Raw genomic sequence first — 15270 nt, 5'->3', positions numbered from 1 at the left:
GAGTAGGATGGTGGGGTTGGTCATGCAGCTGGGCCTTTAGTGGTTTGGGGAAGATGGTAGGGCAGCATACTTGGGTCTACTCTGGGGACCTGGAGAGAGTGTGGGAGGTAGTTGGGGCTGGGGATCCTACCAGGATGAGCAGCCCACTCACCTTTGGTGTCACAGTCTTGGAAGGAGATGGCTCCCTCATGCTTAGTGGTGAGGCCCCCACCGCATGGGAAGCACAGGGTCCGTCCTGCTTCAGGTTGGTAGGTGCCACGTGGGCACGGCTGGCAGGGCTTGAACCCATCTGCAGAGTGTTGGCCAGGTGAGCACTGACCTGCAATGAGCCAAGGGCCCAACTCTGATGGGGGTGGTCCTGGTTATCCCCACAGGGTAACCCAGTCTCAGGGGACAGAGGCACACACAAATAGGATGTTGATGAGGAGAGTGGCCTGGAGCCTGGGCCTGCCCTTGGGAAGTCCCATGCCCATGGGCGTCCCAGTGCCCACCCTACCCCACTCTGTATTGTTTGTTCCCCTGGCACCTGCACATGTGGTGACGTTGGTGGCTCCAAGAGGCCCGTGGGCATCACTCCCAGGGCAAAGGTCGCAGGAGAGCTGCCCTTCTCTCTCCTGGAAGGTGCCCGCTGGGCATGGCACACACTGCTCCGTCTGGCCGTGGTAATACGTTCCCTGCGGGCAGCTGACTGAGGGAGAGTCGGCCGCGCTAGCCACCCACCCCCACCTATTTCCCACCACCCGGGTCTGGGGCTCCCCTTCCCTCTCCCCCAGATTCAAGGAGAACCTCTTGGTCTGGGATCAGACAGAATCCTGCTGGGGAGGCTCAGGGGCCAAAGCCATGTGCAGGAGGGTTGGTAGCTCCACATGATGGCCCTCTAGATCTCAGTCTGGGACCAAGGAGGGGAAGATGATGGGCAGAAGGGTCTTGGCTGCCTCACACCTTGAGAGATGTAAAGTGTCCTGCTCTGAACCAGACCCAAGCTGAGCCTTCCCTACTCCCCTACTCCCCTGCTCCCCAGCAAGCTCCCTTACCACACTTGGCCCCAGAGCGGTGCTGCCCAGGCCTACAGGCCTCCACTGGTTCAACTCGCTCCCCAGCTACTGGGCCTGGCTTGTGGGCCAACTCATAATCGAGGCCTGCCAGGCGCAGTAGGAAGCGGTCCTGGTTGATGGACTTTCTAAGCATCTTCAGGGATCCTTTTAGCCGCCGTTCCATCCGCTGTCGGAGGCAGGGCAGCCCACAGCCAGCTGGTGATGGATGGTGTTATGAGTTGGAGAAGAAAGAGAAAGAGTGGTTGTGAGCAGGAGGGCGAGACAGCAAAGCGAGGAGCTAGGAGGGGCTTGGGGAGAGGGACCGGTCCTTGACTTAGCTTTAGGCAGGCTCTGCCCTTTGACAGGCTCTGCCCTTTCCCTTTGCTGCCGAGACCTGCTGTTTGCCCACCTTTGCCCTCCCCTTTCCATCCTCCTCCCAACGGTGTCCCCAGTCCCACCTGTGGTCTCTTCGGCCCTGACTTCTGCCTCCAGTTCCAGAGTGAGCCGAGTGACTTCCTTGCCTGGAGGGGTCCGGGCCCGCCGGCCCTTGCCCTTCCGAGAGGAGTCACATTTGAGGTGGATGAAGGTGACCTGGCAGTCAGAGCAGGGGGCGCCACCTAGGGAAGAGGCCTAGTCAACCTCAGGGGTACCCCCTGGAGACAGTGTTCTCACTCCTGGCTTTCATTTTTCCATCCCAACCCAGACAGATCTGACCAGATCTTTGACTGTCCTTTTAGTCTAGGATAGTTATTAGTTTGTGGGGAACATCCTAGGACTTCCTTGGACCCTACGCCTGCAACCACTTCTTCCCCTGCTCTGTCCAGAATTCAGGGTGTCAGCGGGTTTTTGGAGCTCTCACTAAGCTGAGGAGTTGAGGGGTGGGAAGGGTTTGGTGGCCAGATAGCCCACTGGAGTAGGGTCCCCAGTCCAGACCTGGCCCCGTGATTCTACTGGTCTCTTCCGTTTTGCCTTTGTTTCGCAGGTGCAAATGGCACTTGGCGTCTTTGATCTTGAAGGAAGCCCGCTGTTTAACCGTCAGCACTGCAGCCTCTAGAGGGATGGCAGAAGCTCAGCATAGCCTGGGGGCCCCGTGAGGGTGGGGGCGGCTATAGAGGGTATTGGGAAGCTGGGGCCGGGGTCTTGGCTGGAGGAGAGGGGTTACTAAAGCCAAGAGCATCAGATGTCAAGGGCAGAGGGAGCAAGGCAGCAGGGCTAGACAAATACAGAGTAAAGAAGGGGATCCAGGAAAAAGTAAGGCCAGGAGGATTAATAAGGAAGGGAAATTGGGGTTAATAAGCCAGAGAATAGCTTGAGACAAGGCATCTGGGCTGGTGCTCACCATGGCAGTGGTTGGAGTTCGTGCTGTTCCCGGCATGGCTAGCTCGGGCTGGAGCAGCCCTGGGGCTGGGGATGCCACAGCTCACGGTGAAGCCATTCTCAGACTCTGAGAGAAGGGGGCTGTCACCACTCTGACCTGCCCCCTGCCCCTCACTGGCTGACGGAACCCAAGGGGAGCAGAGGAGCTGCCTAAACAGCCAGTCTTCCTCCCTGCCAGCCAGCCCTCCAGCAACCTCCTCTATGTACCTGGCAAAAACCGGGCCCGGGATGGGCAGGTCAGGGCACAGGTGTCCTTCTTCCCAGACCGGTTGCAGCTGAGCATGGCTTTTGAGGCACCAGGACTACTCTGACACTTCACTGGCTCTAGGAAGGGCAGAGAAGCCTGAGGAAGAGAGGCTCTTCCTCTCCTACCCGCTCTAGCCTGTCAGTCAGGTGTGTAATTGGAGGAAGAGAATGAGCTACATGCAGAATTGCAGTTGTACATGGAAATGGACGAAGGAGTTATTTACCAGGAACTCCATGTCTCAAACGGCTACATTCTCTATCCCCTAATCCTTCATACCCTAACTCCACGATTTCCAGGACCCCAGCGACCCCCTTCCCTGAAATTGCAGTGCAAGCTTCCGCCAGCAGAGGGCGCCGCCCACCTGTGCAGTCTTTCCCGTTCCAGTGCAGCCGGCCCTGGCCTGCGGGGCAGGTACACTGGTAGCTGCCAGGAGTGTTGACGCAGCCAAAGCGGCAGCCTCCCCGGTTGATGCTGCACTCATCCACATCTGGGGGAAGGAGGCGGGAGACACAGACAAACAATGGGGGGAGCAGGAGCCAGGACGTGGGCAGTGAGTGGGGGGCCTTTCGTTAGAGTTCCAGGTACCCTAAGATGATTCCCAGTCTGAGAAGAGTTCAAACCTAAGACCTTCTTCCCTGGTCTCTGTTCTCAGTCCAAAGAAGGATTAAGAAGGGACCAAGCTAACAAAGTTTTTAAAGCTTTCCATGCCTACCTAGCAGAGGAGTTGTAATCTGGGGGCTGAGGATGGGAGTCAAGGGACAGTGATGGGGATGGGAGATAGAAATTTTGGAAACAGGATGCTGTTCCCTGATACCCCAGTGTCTCCACTGTCTTCACTTCTCCCATTTCCTCATGATGGATGTAGGCATGGCACATGCACCTGGGGACCGCCACAGACGCAAGCCACCTCGGGTGTGTTCAGCTGAAAGGCGAGGAGGTGAGGGGCTGAGGGTCAAAGGTGCCAGCTTACCCCCACAGTGGGTGACGCCATACAGGAGGTAGCCATGACGGCAGAGGCACTGGAAGCTCCCTGGCGTGTTCACACAGATGTGGTCACAGGTCCGATCAAAGGAACACTCATCTATATCTGGAAGAGCAAGGTTTCAAGCCACTGCATCTGTCTTGGGGCCACTTGACCCTGTGATTCCTACTCAGGTGAAGGGCCCCAGGGAGGGGCCTTGGCTCTGTTCCTCAAACTGAAGAGTTCCTACCTCTGGCCCAGCCCTAAGATCAGTGACTCAGCAATGCCTACCCACTCCCCTAGGCCCCTCCATTGGAGCCTTTGAAGTCAGGAACTTTGAGATCTGTGCCTGTGGATTAGGGCCACCATGTGTGGTTAGGCTGGTCGGATCCTGCCAAGGATGTGAACTGGGGTGAAATCCACTCTCCCTCCTTGTTGAGCCATGTGCCCCAGAAGGGCTGGTTTGCCAAGAGGAAGGAGCATGTTTGCTAGGTCACAGCATGACACTGCCTGTGGAGTCTCCCCTCTCAGACTCTGGCCCTCTGGCCTCTTTGAAGCTCTCCTACTCTAGAAACTCTCCAGAGGCTTCTCCCTTGGCCCAGGTCTGCTCACCCTGGCAGTTCCTCTCGTTGATGAGAAGCTTATAGCCCTTCTTGCAGCTGCATTCGAAGCTGCCCACTGTGTTGCGGCAAATGTGGTCACAGCCCCCGTTGTTCAAGCGGCACTCATCTATGTCTGGGGAAGCAGGACAAAACAGAACCAAAGGTAATACTGAAGACTAGGGACAAATGAGGAGACAAGACCCTCCCTCCCTCACAGAGATGGGAACATCAAGGAGAGCCCTGGGTCTGCCTCTGCTGACTCTTTTTTTTCTCTCCCATCTCTGTTTCTTCCCTCTTCAGGATATCTGTGGCCATTAGTTAACACCTTGTTTCTTGGGTCTGAGTCCTCTTAGAACAGGAGAGATGGGAACCAGTGTCAGACCCTCAGGGAGTGGCCTAGAAGTAGGTGGGCATCTGACCTACAGGGCTAGTCTCTGCCCCTCATTCTGCCACTGATGGCCCCTCTCCAAAAACGCTGGTAGACAGGATTTATCCCTTTCCTGTCTGTCGTAAGAGCCTTCGGGGGTGGGGGCGGCAAAGAAGTGGAGACCCAAAGGGGTAGCGCATCAGAGAGGAGGAGCTGGAAGAGAGGCCAGGCGGGAGGACCTCCAGGAAAGCCAGTGAGGCAGGGGAGCTGCTGGGGGAGGGTGGGGGCCAGGCAGGGGGCTGGACTGGGGAGGTCTGGAGAGACTCAGGCCCAAGGCAGCTTTCAGCACTGGGAAGGGAAGGGAAGGAGGGGGCGCGTGAGTGGCTTCCTTCCTGAGGTCAAGTTCCCCAAGCTGGTGGCAGACAGGACCCAGGCTACTCACCCTGACTTGGGGGAAGGGGCAGAGAGGGCAGTCTTGCACTTTACTCTCAGCATACCTGTCAGCAGTCCTTCCTAGCAGCAAACTTCTCAACTCTGGCTGTCTGACCTGCTGCCCCAGCCACAAACACCCCCGCCCCAGCCCGGCCCCAGCCTCCTCCCTGGTCTGTTTGCCAGCTGCTGGGCCGAGAGGCACAAAGAGCACACCCGGCCTTGCTCCAGTCCCTCCACCTTGTGACGAGGGACACAGACCTGATGAATCGTATTTTCAGTAGGGCCACCCTCCCGTTTTCCTCCCCTGTTGTGCCTTTCCCCTAAAGCGGGCTCATCAAAAGGAAAGGGAAACAGAATGGACAGTGTGGGAAATTCTATCATAATAGTAGCTAACACATTGTTACCGTTTGCCAGGCACTGTCCTAAGACTTTACATATAGTTGATGGTTGAAATGTAACTTGTTTAATCCTTGTAGCATTTCTGTGAGGCACTGAACCTTTACTGTGGTGAAACTGAGGCACAGAGATACTAAAGAGCTAGCCCAGGATCACAGAGCTAATAAGAGGCCGAGCTGGAATCTGGAGCCAGGGAGCCAGGCTCTAGTGTCAGTGCTCCTACCTGCTCCCCTAATCTCCCTCTGATCAGGAGAGCCTTTCCACGGGGAAGGTCTGGGGACTGTGGGCTAAGAAGGAACACACTTGTCACCTTGTGCATACATAATCAGGGCGCAAACACCCTTCTAGACTCAGGAACAAACGTGAACAGCATGTTCATTAACCAAGAGGGTTAGGGACCTGCAGGGAGAAGAGGAACAAGAGGAAGGAAAACAAAGCGGGGCAGGGGCGCTAAGGAACTGGCTGGACTTTGGTGCCTCTTGGACTGAGATGGGGAAGGCGGACAGGAGACAAGCCTTCGTCACAGCCTCAGTTCTTTAGAGTCAGGATAACTTGCGGGGGTTGAGGAGGTCCCACAATGAGGTACCCTGTCTCTGGTCGCAGTCTTAGCTCCTTATCTTTACACTCCTGTCCTCTGAAAACCCTTACCTTTGCAGGTCTTCCTGTCTGGCTGCAGCATGAAGCCCACAGGGCAGCTGCAGTGGACGCCCGTCGCTGCATCGTGGCACTTGCTGTCGCAGCCCCCGTTGTTGACAGCACAGGTCTCTGTTTAGGAGGGAGGTGGGGGATGGTCACCTGGCTATCAGCATGGAGGAGTCCCAGAGCAGAGGGCAGAGGAGGGGCGCAGAGGCCCAAGAGGAGGCCCCGGCTGCCTCCCTGTGCTGCGGAAGGAGCATCAAGTGGAGGCTCCCAGCCCCCTTCCTCCCTTCGCTCCCAGCCCCCAGCCCCTCACAAGTGCAGCCAAGCAGTCCACTTCCCTGCCCCCTACTTGATTGAAACAAGGTGGACAGCGGTGAGGCAGGTACAAGCCAGAGCTGTCAGGCAGGAATGTGCTGAGGGCGGAGGAGGCGGAGAGGGGAGGGTGCAGGGAGGGAAAGCTACGTAAGGGTGGTGCTCACTCCCAGGGAACAGGAAGGGGCTACAGGAGTTTCCTCCTCTTTCCCCCCACTGTCTCGTTGGCGGGTGGGGTCACGGTGGGACAGTCTTGAGGAGAGTGAGCCTGGTGATTCCTGAGACAGCTGAGAGATGACCATCAATTCATCTTCCCCTTCCTCTCTGCTCAGCTAGCTTAAGAAAGATCCCAGAGGAGACAGCTCCTACTCCATCATTCCCCAGCCCCTTCCTGGCTACCTCCAACTCCTCCTGAGTCCTCTTAGTTCCAGATAGAGATAAGCTGGCTGTTGTTATTTTACTTTCCTAATGGGTAGATACTGTCTAGGCAAGGGGAAGGGGCAAAAGGAGAAGAAGCCAGAGGGGAAGGAAGGACATAAGAAAGTAAGTGAGAGAGTTAGAGAACCTCAGAGCCTCTCTTCTGTTGCTCCCCTCTTGACTGAAGCTTTCCCTTTGCTGAGAGGTTAGAGTTGGGGGGAATATAGATGGGCCACACTTCCTATTTTCTGAATTCAGAGCAGGAGAAAAATAGGTTTAAACTACAGCTCAGGAGAGTGAGATGAGCCCAGGAAAAAAAAAAAACAAAACATCAGCTCAAAAAGTGCAAGGCCCTGACACAGGGGCTGTGAGGGAGGTGTGGGCCATCCTCGGGGGTGGGGGGGTGGCGCGGGCTTAGAATTCTCCCATTAGAGAGATAAGAGGCTTCTGCTGTGGAAGAGAGAAGAGAGGATCTCAGAATCAAGAGAACTGAGTGAGAAAAGCACTGGAGAGCGTTGTCATTTCGAATCTCTGACTCCTGAAACTCAGGCCCAACCCACGTCACTGAGAAGAGCAAAGCAAGGGCTCAGAAAAAGCCCACCTCTATCCCCGGTGGTAGATGCCCTGGTCCCAGTGGGATCTCCTGTGTGCCACTCCCACCTCAGTCTCCTTAGGTTTCCAAGACCATGGGAGGAACCTGGGAGGGAACCCTGACTTCAGGTTCCAAGCCCAGCCACCCCTACAAGAGTGTTCTTAGCATTAAAGCCCTCTAAGCCCTGGAGCAGGGAGAGGGGAACAGAGATCCTGTACCAAGTCTAGTCAATTCTGGGGGGTCCCCGGTGGGGAGCAGATCATCCCAGGCTGGACAGGAAGCTGGGCAAACCTGCCCGCCACCCCAGGGTAGAGCTCTCCAGAGTGGCCTCTCTGGCTGCCTCAAACCTTTGTTCCTCAGGTTGTGCATTAAAATCATGGTTTAATCTGTGCTTGTTTTGTGTCAGGCACTTAGCAGACGCTCCAGTGCGCTATCTCCATCATCGCAGGAACACTAAGAGAGGACTCTCATTCTCCCTCTTTTATAGACGAGTAAGCTGAGGACCAGAGAGGAAAGGAGCTTGCTTAAGGAGGCAAACTTAGAAGGTGGCAGAGCCAGGACTCAAGCTCTGTCTGAACTCAAATGTCGTGCACTGAACCGTTATGGTGGGAGAGAAGGACGAGAGGTGCTGGGCCTGTGAGCTAACACGGGTAAGAACCCAAGAAAGAGATCCTAAGGAAGGGATGGCGCCTAACGCTACCCCACCCTGATCTCGGGTGGCACTGTGGGCATGCTGGCTACGTGGAGCTGGCGCAGTCTTCTTGTGTAGAAGGAGGGTGGGGGCAGAGAGTTGGGAAGTGGGGAGGTGTTAGAAGCTGGGTGAGGAAGAAGGTGGGACAAAGGAACGTGAGAGGAAGGAGAGGAGAATGGCCGTATCACAGAAAGGAAACCAACACGAAGGCTTCTGGGCCAGCTCTTGGGGACCCAGGTTGCTGTCACTCGATGGGCCCAGCGCTCAGGCTGCCGGGGAGCCCAGTCAGGCTGGGCCCAATGGGCATGCGGTTAGTGGGAGCCCCAGCGGGTTAGCCCTTCCCCTAGCAAGCCAGTGAGAGCAAGCGGAGAGAGCAGACATATTTACCATTAGAAACGGCCTGAGGGGGGACGTGCTGCTCTAGCCGCCTTTCCCCTGTTTGACATTGTAAAAAAGCTGTTTAGATGCTGGGCAGAGCTACTGTGGCCCTCTGCGCCCCAACCCCCTCCCACCCTCCTCCTCCGCCCTGCAGGCCCAAACCACTGGCCCCGAATGATGAGCTCTGAGACTCCTACACTTCATTCCCCAGCCTCGCCCTGCCTGGTACCCTCAAAGAAGCCAGGCTCCCACCAAGCAACTGGTGGGAAACGGAGTCTCAGGGAGGGGCAGTCATGGTCCCAGTACTACACAGCATGCCAGAAGCAGAGCTGGGATGCAACCTCAAGTCTTACAAGCTGCCGAATCCCAAATCCCAGAGGGCGCCCACCCTTACTGCTAAACTACTGCCCTCTCAGTCTCCCCACTAAATCTGAACGTCCTGATGGCCTCAAATGATGGCATTTCCTCCTACCAGGGCTGGGGAGAAAAATAAGATACAGGTCAAGGTAAAATAAGTTCTTCTGGAGAAGAGGGAGAGGAACTTGAAAAAGACATAGAACCTTAGAACAGCCTTATTTGCTCTCTTCTGCCTCACTTGGCCATGGCCCAGAGGGTGGATGGGTCTTGCATTATAGCAGAGCTCAAGCTTAATGGGAGTATGTTCAAAGCAGCCATGCCCGGGACTATCTAAACAGAGAGAACATCAGAGAGGGACCGGCCTCCCATCCACGGCCCCGTCGTGACACATGCAGCTTTTTTGGGGGGCTGCATGCAGTTTCTTCTGGGAGTCTCTAAGGGTGTGTAAGCGCGTCCAGAGCATCGCAGGAGGTTTGAAAGCAGAAGAATTAGACTTAGGAGGGAAAAAATGAATGGAGCTGGAACAAACCAGCCTCAAGAAGGCAACATGAGGACCCGAAAATGTTCCAAGATTTAAGAGAGTTAGTTTAGAGGGAAACATGTAGCAAGAAAGAGTTTAAGGAACTTTGGAACTGTGTGTGCAAGTCTCTGGAGCAGGTACCTGAGGGAGGCCTTGAAGAGCCCCACCTGCTCAGTCCTTGTGTCTGGGGGAAAGGAGTGCTCTCTGCAGAGACAGAGGGGTTTCTAGAGTGAGTTGGAAGACAGTCTGGTTCTGAAACAGAATGTCTTGTCTCTGATAAACACCAAATGACTGTGTTCACACCTTCCCATCCCTAGCATGTTGCAGCCCATGAGATGAATGGCCATTCATAAACACCCATGCCCACAGGACAAGCTTGCCTCTGCCCGGCCCAAGACACAGCCTTTCCCCTGCCCAGACTCTCTACTTTAATTTCCACTTTGCCAAGGGGACACCTTGTCCCATCATCTTTCTCAGCATTCTGTAAGCACATAGTAATTGGCCTTCACACACACACACACACACACACAAACCCCTGAAGATTTAGGGAATTAGGAATCAAAGAACTGAACTCATCTGTGGACCTAAAGATATGTGAGGTAAGGCCTAGGAATTCAGGAAAAGGGGTCCAGGTATTAAGAAGACCAAGTCAGGGTGAGAGGGTGGGATTCTAGAGTTGGGGAAGAAATGGGAGGACCCCAGGCCGAGCTCCACTGGAATATGGAAGAGAGAGGAGAACATGGGGGCCTAGCTGGGAGGACTGGAAAGGAGATTTGTAGGAGGAGAGCAAGGAGAGACAGAAGAAAGAGGAAGATACTGGAGCCAGGCAACCCCACTCATCTTGTCCCAGGAAAGGGCACTCTGTCCCACCCTTGAGTGTGGATGGTGGGCTGTGACAGCTCGCATCTCACCACACTACGCAACTAGGGCCTCTGGTCAGGCTTAATTCACCGACTGCCCCACCTTTTCTCCCCCTTCTCAAGCACAGCCTGGGGTCAGCAAGCACCTCAGCTGATAGTTCCCAACCTGTCAACACTTCATCCTGCATTAAGAGGACGGCGAGGCTCCCCGGGGGTGGGGGTGGGGGGGCAGTGCAGAACCAAGGGGTGGGGAGAGGAGGAAGGTTGGGTGAGCCCTTCACTCTCACTAGACCTGCCACTGTCTGGGGGCTTCAGCCCACTCCCCAGTGCGCCTGTGCTCAGCAGCTGAGCCCCACCTCGGTGCTCCCCCCTCCCCTGGTTCCCCAGGGCCCTCACCCCTACCCCCATTGCAAGTGGACTGAGTTCTCCACTGGCCTCACCCACCGATGCACGTCTTCCCGTCGGTGTGGAGCACAAACTTGACGTGGCAGCCGCACCGGGGCCCCTGCTCCGTGTCGTCGCACGTGTGCTGGCAGCCACCGTTGCCATAGTTGCAGGTCACTGTGCAGAGAGGGCATGCCTGTCAGCTCGCCTCCCCCGGGCACTCCGGCTCTCCGTAATGCAGAAACTGGCCTTCGAAGCTAGCTGCCTCTCCCGCACGCCAGTCTCTTCCTACTGCTGCTGCCGAGGCCCCATGCCCCTCCTCCCCCACGGCCATCCCAGTCATCTCACATTTACAGTCCCGTTGGTTCTTGGTGAGCTCGAAGCCAGGGCGGCATTCACAGGCAATACCCCCTTTGGGTGTCTCCCGGCAGATGTGAGCACAGCCATGGTTCTTGTTCATGCAGTTCATTCCTTCTAAAAGGGAAGAGGAGGGCGGGGTGAATGTGCTGTGCTCTTGGGCACCTAGAGGAGGAGAGACTAGAAGGGAAGCCTTGAGCCCCAGGAACTGGAACAGTTTCTTGGAGGCTGCAGCACAGAGACTGACTCTCCCCCTCACAGGTCCCCTGTCCTGGCCACAGAGCCGGTGCTAATGAGCAGAGCTCATAGCTATTCTGAATGATACATCCAGGCCCCCTAAACTCTACATGATCACCCTCTCCTTCAAGCAACTAAAAAACAGTGTCTAATAGTTGCCCAGCACTGTGCTTATACTGGGTAGATATAGGAGGGACCCAGAAATATATAAGACATGATCTCTTTTCTCAAAGAGTTTACAGTCAAACTGGGAAGAAGATAAATAACATTTATCATGTGAGTGAGGAGTAATTGGCAAGGGTCATTATTATACATTTTATTCAACAAATATTTATTAAGCTCCTACTACAAGCAGGGCAGTATATTAGGTTTTGGGGATACAAAGATGAATTAGGCTTAGTCTTTGCCCTTGGGGGTGGGCAGGGGTGTGAGGGTGAGGGTGGAGTCACAGAAACAGACAACATGTGCCCCCATATTCCCACCTGACGCTCCAGTCCAGCCCAAGACTTGAGGCACGGGCAAGGACAGGTGACCTTGGTTTAGGGTTTGGCCATCTGTCGGGCTTGGCAAAAAAGTTCATTTGGGTCTTTCTGTACCATCTTATGGAAAAGCCCAAGTGAACTTTCTAGTCAGTGCTCTACAGTGAGGCACAAACCCACCTTAGATCTGGACACAGAGGATGTCCCAGGGTAGCCTCTATCCCACCATGACCCCCAGCCCCGGATGAATTCTCCCAGACTTCACTCTAACCCAGAGTATCTGTTCACGGAACCCTCAGGATATGACTGGGTTCAGGGACAAAAGGAGCAGTGGAGGGTAGACCTGGGGGGACTGAGGGAGGGCTCCTGAGCAGACAGAGAGAAGCACGGGCATTCGGGGCCGGGCCCCCCCCCGGCCAGAGGCTGACCTTCCGGCCGCTGGATGCAGGTGTGCTGGTTGTCGCTGAGGAAGAAGCCCTCCCGGCAGTGGCACTCGTAGCTGCCCATCATGTTGACACAGCTTTGCTGACAGCCGCCGTTGCCCTCGGCACACTCGTCCACATCTGCGCAGGACAGGCGGGTGGTGAGGCGGGCGCAGCCAGGCCTTCCATGAAACCCAGCACCCAGCTGGAAGCCAGGCGGTTCTCACATCCCACTGCCACCCTCAGGGGGCGGCAAGTGAGGAGGGGACATGCGAGAATGGCTCACTCAGGGGAAGACGTGCCTCTCTTTCCCTCACCTGTTGAAACTGGGTCTGAAGGCAGAGGAGATCAGGAAAGGAGGCAGAGCGAGAGGAGCAGAGATGAAGACAAGGATGGAGGTTGGTCAGGGGCAAGACCTGTGAGCAGCGGTTGTGACGAGCAGCCAGGGACTCAGGGCTCTGTGTGCGGGGAGAGCTCTGGCAATGGTGCTGAGGTTGGAGGGGGCGGGTGGGGAAAGGTAGTGAGCTTCAACTCACTGTGGGGCAGGGGCCATTTCTGTGGAGGGACCATGGCCCTGTCCTTCCTCCCCTTCTCCCATGCCTGGGCTTGCTGCCACATTCCCTAGCCTTTCTCCTATTTTGGTTTAACAAAACAAAGTCTGGTAGCTTGGCGGAGAGGGATGGGGAAAGAGCTGCCAGGCCACACCCTAATTACCAACCCCAAATCACCATCCCCAGGCTCATCCCGGGGCTCCCACTTCAGTGCCCTGACTCCATCTCATGCGCCTTACTACCCTCCCAAGTTCACAGTCCTTCTCTGTTTTCCTTGGTGCAGGAGGCATCGGAGAGGGACCCAAATGGGCCATTCTAGCTCCAAAGGGATCCGACTCCTTAGGGCCTTCTCTTCCCCTCCTCTCTGCTGAGCCCTGAGACCCCGTCCTTCACTCTTTGGCCAAGGGCAGAGGGGCCCAGGCCTAGCAGGCTCCTGGCTGAGGAGTGCACCTGGAGGAAAAGCCAGGGAGGTGTCCTCGGTTTTGCCTTGTTCCCGTCCCATCTCCTATGCCCCTGACTTCTCCCTATCCCTGTCCTCCTACTCTTACCCTGTCCTACATTCCATCCTTCTGTTTGCTCCCTTCTAGTCCAACCTGGTCATTTTGTGACTCTAGCCAAGTTCTTTCCTACAATTTGTGGTGGAGAAACTGAGGCCCAGGGGATGGATGACTTATACAGGGTTCCCCTAAAAGCTAAAGGCTAATAAGACTCGGAACCCTAACCCTAAGGTAGGGAAGCATCATCATGGATGACATTCCTCCTGTTTTCTGAGCACTTCCCAATGTCCTAAGGATGGTACAGGGCTCTTTACGCACATTGTGTCATCACACTGCAGCCCTTTGGGTGGTTATTACCTTCCCTGTTGCCCAAGTCTGCACGGCCAGTAAGCAGCAGAGCCAGGATCTGCTTGGAGCCAAACCACCTTCCCACCATGCTCCACCTGCTGTGACTCAGCCACTATTGTCATCTGCTGGCCCTTCCCCTGAGAACACTTTCTAGCAGCATCTCTTTAATGTTTTTCATTCAGAAGGATTTTTTCATCCTCAGCATCTTGTCTCAAAGGGGAGGCTGACCTTGTTTTCTGTTTTGTGGGAATGCAGCTTTTTGTTTACTTTTCCTCTCCGTGCCTGAGAATGGGAAATGCTGAAAACATCTCCTTCTCCACAAGACATCCCCTGCCCCCATACCTTCACCCCTCGCTCACCCAGACAGTTGTGTCCATCATGTGCCAGGTGGAATCCATCATAGCAGGTGCATCGGTAATTGCCAGGGATGTTGACACAGTCGTGCACACAACCTGCATTATCCTCCCGTTCGCACTCATCCACATCTGTGGGCAAATAGTTGAGGCAGCTGGACCCACCTGCATCCCCCTGACCGTCCATCCCTGGGCTCAGCTTTATGGTGGTTTTTTAAAAAATACAAAACCTCTGTGTATGTGTGTGTGCTTGTGTGTATTTCTGTTTCCATAGTTACTCTCATTGCCTACAAACCATTTTGCATTTAGCTATTTTCATCTAAACTTCAGTCATAAACATTTTTATACTTCATCAGATCTTTCCAATTATCACTGTACATGGTTGCAAAATATTCCATTATGTTGCTACATCATAATTTATTAATCCCTTTTTTCTATTGTTAGATTCCTTCCATTTATTTTTCTCTCATAATGCATCAAAAACATCTTCTCTCATATATTGTTTCTTTGAATTTCCTTTAAATAAGTTCCTAAATGTGAAATTCCTGAGTTGGAGGGTATAAATGACTTCAAGATTCCTTCTAGGTATGACAAAATCACTTTTCAATTTATAATGTCACCGGGAATTAATGAGTATACCTTGTCTATTGAAGTCTTAACCAACACAGAAGGTCATAAATTTAAAATAACATCTCAAGACTGCTTTAATTTGCATTGCTTTAATTATGAGGAGATGTGTTTGTTTATAGTATGAATTTGCCCTAGGGTAAATTGTCTGTTCTCATTCTTTTTGGGCATGGTGTAAGGGTCTAAAGACAGAAGTTCCAATAGCAGGGAACCTGAGGCCTTAGTCCCGTGATCCTGATCCCCTCACCCAGTCAGGTTGTATGGCTGTGAACTGTTCCCACCCGGGCCTGAGCATGTATATATGGTGTCTTTGTGCAAATTAGAAAACGATACCCTCTCTGGGAAGGAGCTGCTTTCCTCTAGCCCCGTCCCACGCCAGCAGGGAGTGCAGGGCTTCTTGCACAGCATGGCCAGCTGAGAGCGGGGGCACGGTCTCCCCCTCTGGCAGCTCTCCCTTCTCCAGGTGCCCTCCCAGCCTCACCTTTGCAGTGTTTACCGTCCCCCGTGTAGCCAGACTTGCAGATGCACTTGTACGACCGTGGGGTGTTCTGGCAGATGGCGTCGATGTGGCAGTTGTCGGTCCCTTCCACACACTCGTCCACATCTGGCAGGGGCAGAAGGGACGTGTGAGACCCTCTCTTGGTGCCTCCCAAGGGGTGTCTTGAAGGTGGTTCCTCAGGGCAAAATCCCCTCTCCTCTACAACAGACAGCAATCCCTCCAGAAGCAGGTGGCCTCCCACACCTCTCTGATTTCAGAGTGGGCTGACCCTGTAATTTCAGGAATTCAGAAAGCACCCCCACTCCCCTCAAAAATACTTAATCCACAATGACAG

At 54.6% G+C, this 15270-nt stretch overlaps 1 protein-coding gene across 6 annotated transcripts in view; it reads right to left on the bottom strand.

Moving 5' to 3' along the window:
- The window catches only part of SCUBE3 (signal peptide, CUB domain and EGF like domain containing 3), a 34883-nt gene that overhangs the window by 5781 nt on the left and 13832 nt on the right, over window positions 1-15270 (bottom strand). For 2 of the 6 annotated variants that reach the window (XM_027524412.1, XM_027524414.1), the window contains exons 2-18: window positions 14919-15041; window positions 13817-13942; window positions 12068-12202; window positions 10915-11040; window positions 10627-10743; window positions 8455-8502; window positions 6065-6181; window positions 4232-4354; window positions 3629-3745; window positions 3020-3145; window positions 2619-2735; window positions 2374-2478; window positions 1968-2084; window positions 1493-1651; window positions 1035-1250; window positions 527-688; window positions 152-319 (exon numbers count right to left, since the gene is read on the bottom strand). In XM_027524412.1, coding sequence (XP_027380213.1) covers window positions 152-319; window positions 527-688; window positions 1035-1250; window positions 1493-1651; window positions 1968-2084; window positions 2374-2478; window positions 2619-2735; window positions 3020-3145; window positions 3629-3745; window positions 4232-4354; window positions 6065-6181; window positions 8455-8502; window positions 10627-10743; window positions 10915-11040; window positions 12068-12202; window positions 13817-13942; window positions 14919-15041 — 2202 coding nt within the window. The remainder of the gene's footprint in view (window positions 1-151; window positions 320-526; window positions 689-1034; window positions 1251-1492; window positions 1652-1967; window positions 2085-2373; window positions 2479-2618; window positions 2736-3019; window positions 3146-3628; window positions 3746-4231; window positions 4355-6064; window positions 6182-8454; window positions 8503-10626; window positions 10744-10914; window positions 11041-12067; window positions 12203-13816; window positions 13943-14918; window positions 15042-15270) is intronic. The other 4 variants (XM_027524416.1, XM_027524417.1, XM_027524413.1 and 1 more) reach the window with 2 other exon arrangements.

This window comes from Bos indicus x Bos taurus, chromosome 23 (assembly GCF_003369695.1).
Source record: "Bos indicus x Bos taurus breed Angus x Brahman F1 hybrid chromosome 23, Bos_hybrid_MaternalHap_v2.0, whole genome shotgun sequence".
NCBI classification, from domain to species: Eukaryota; Metazoa; Chordata; class Mammalia; order Artiodactyla; family Bovidae; genus Bos; species Bos indicus x Bos taurus.
This window is presented reverse-complemented; position numbering and strand designations above follow the sequence as displayed.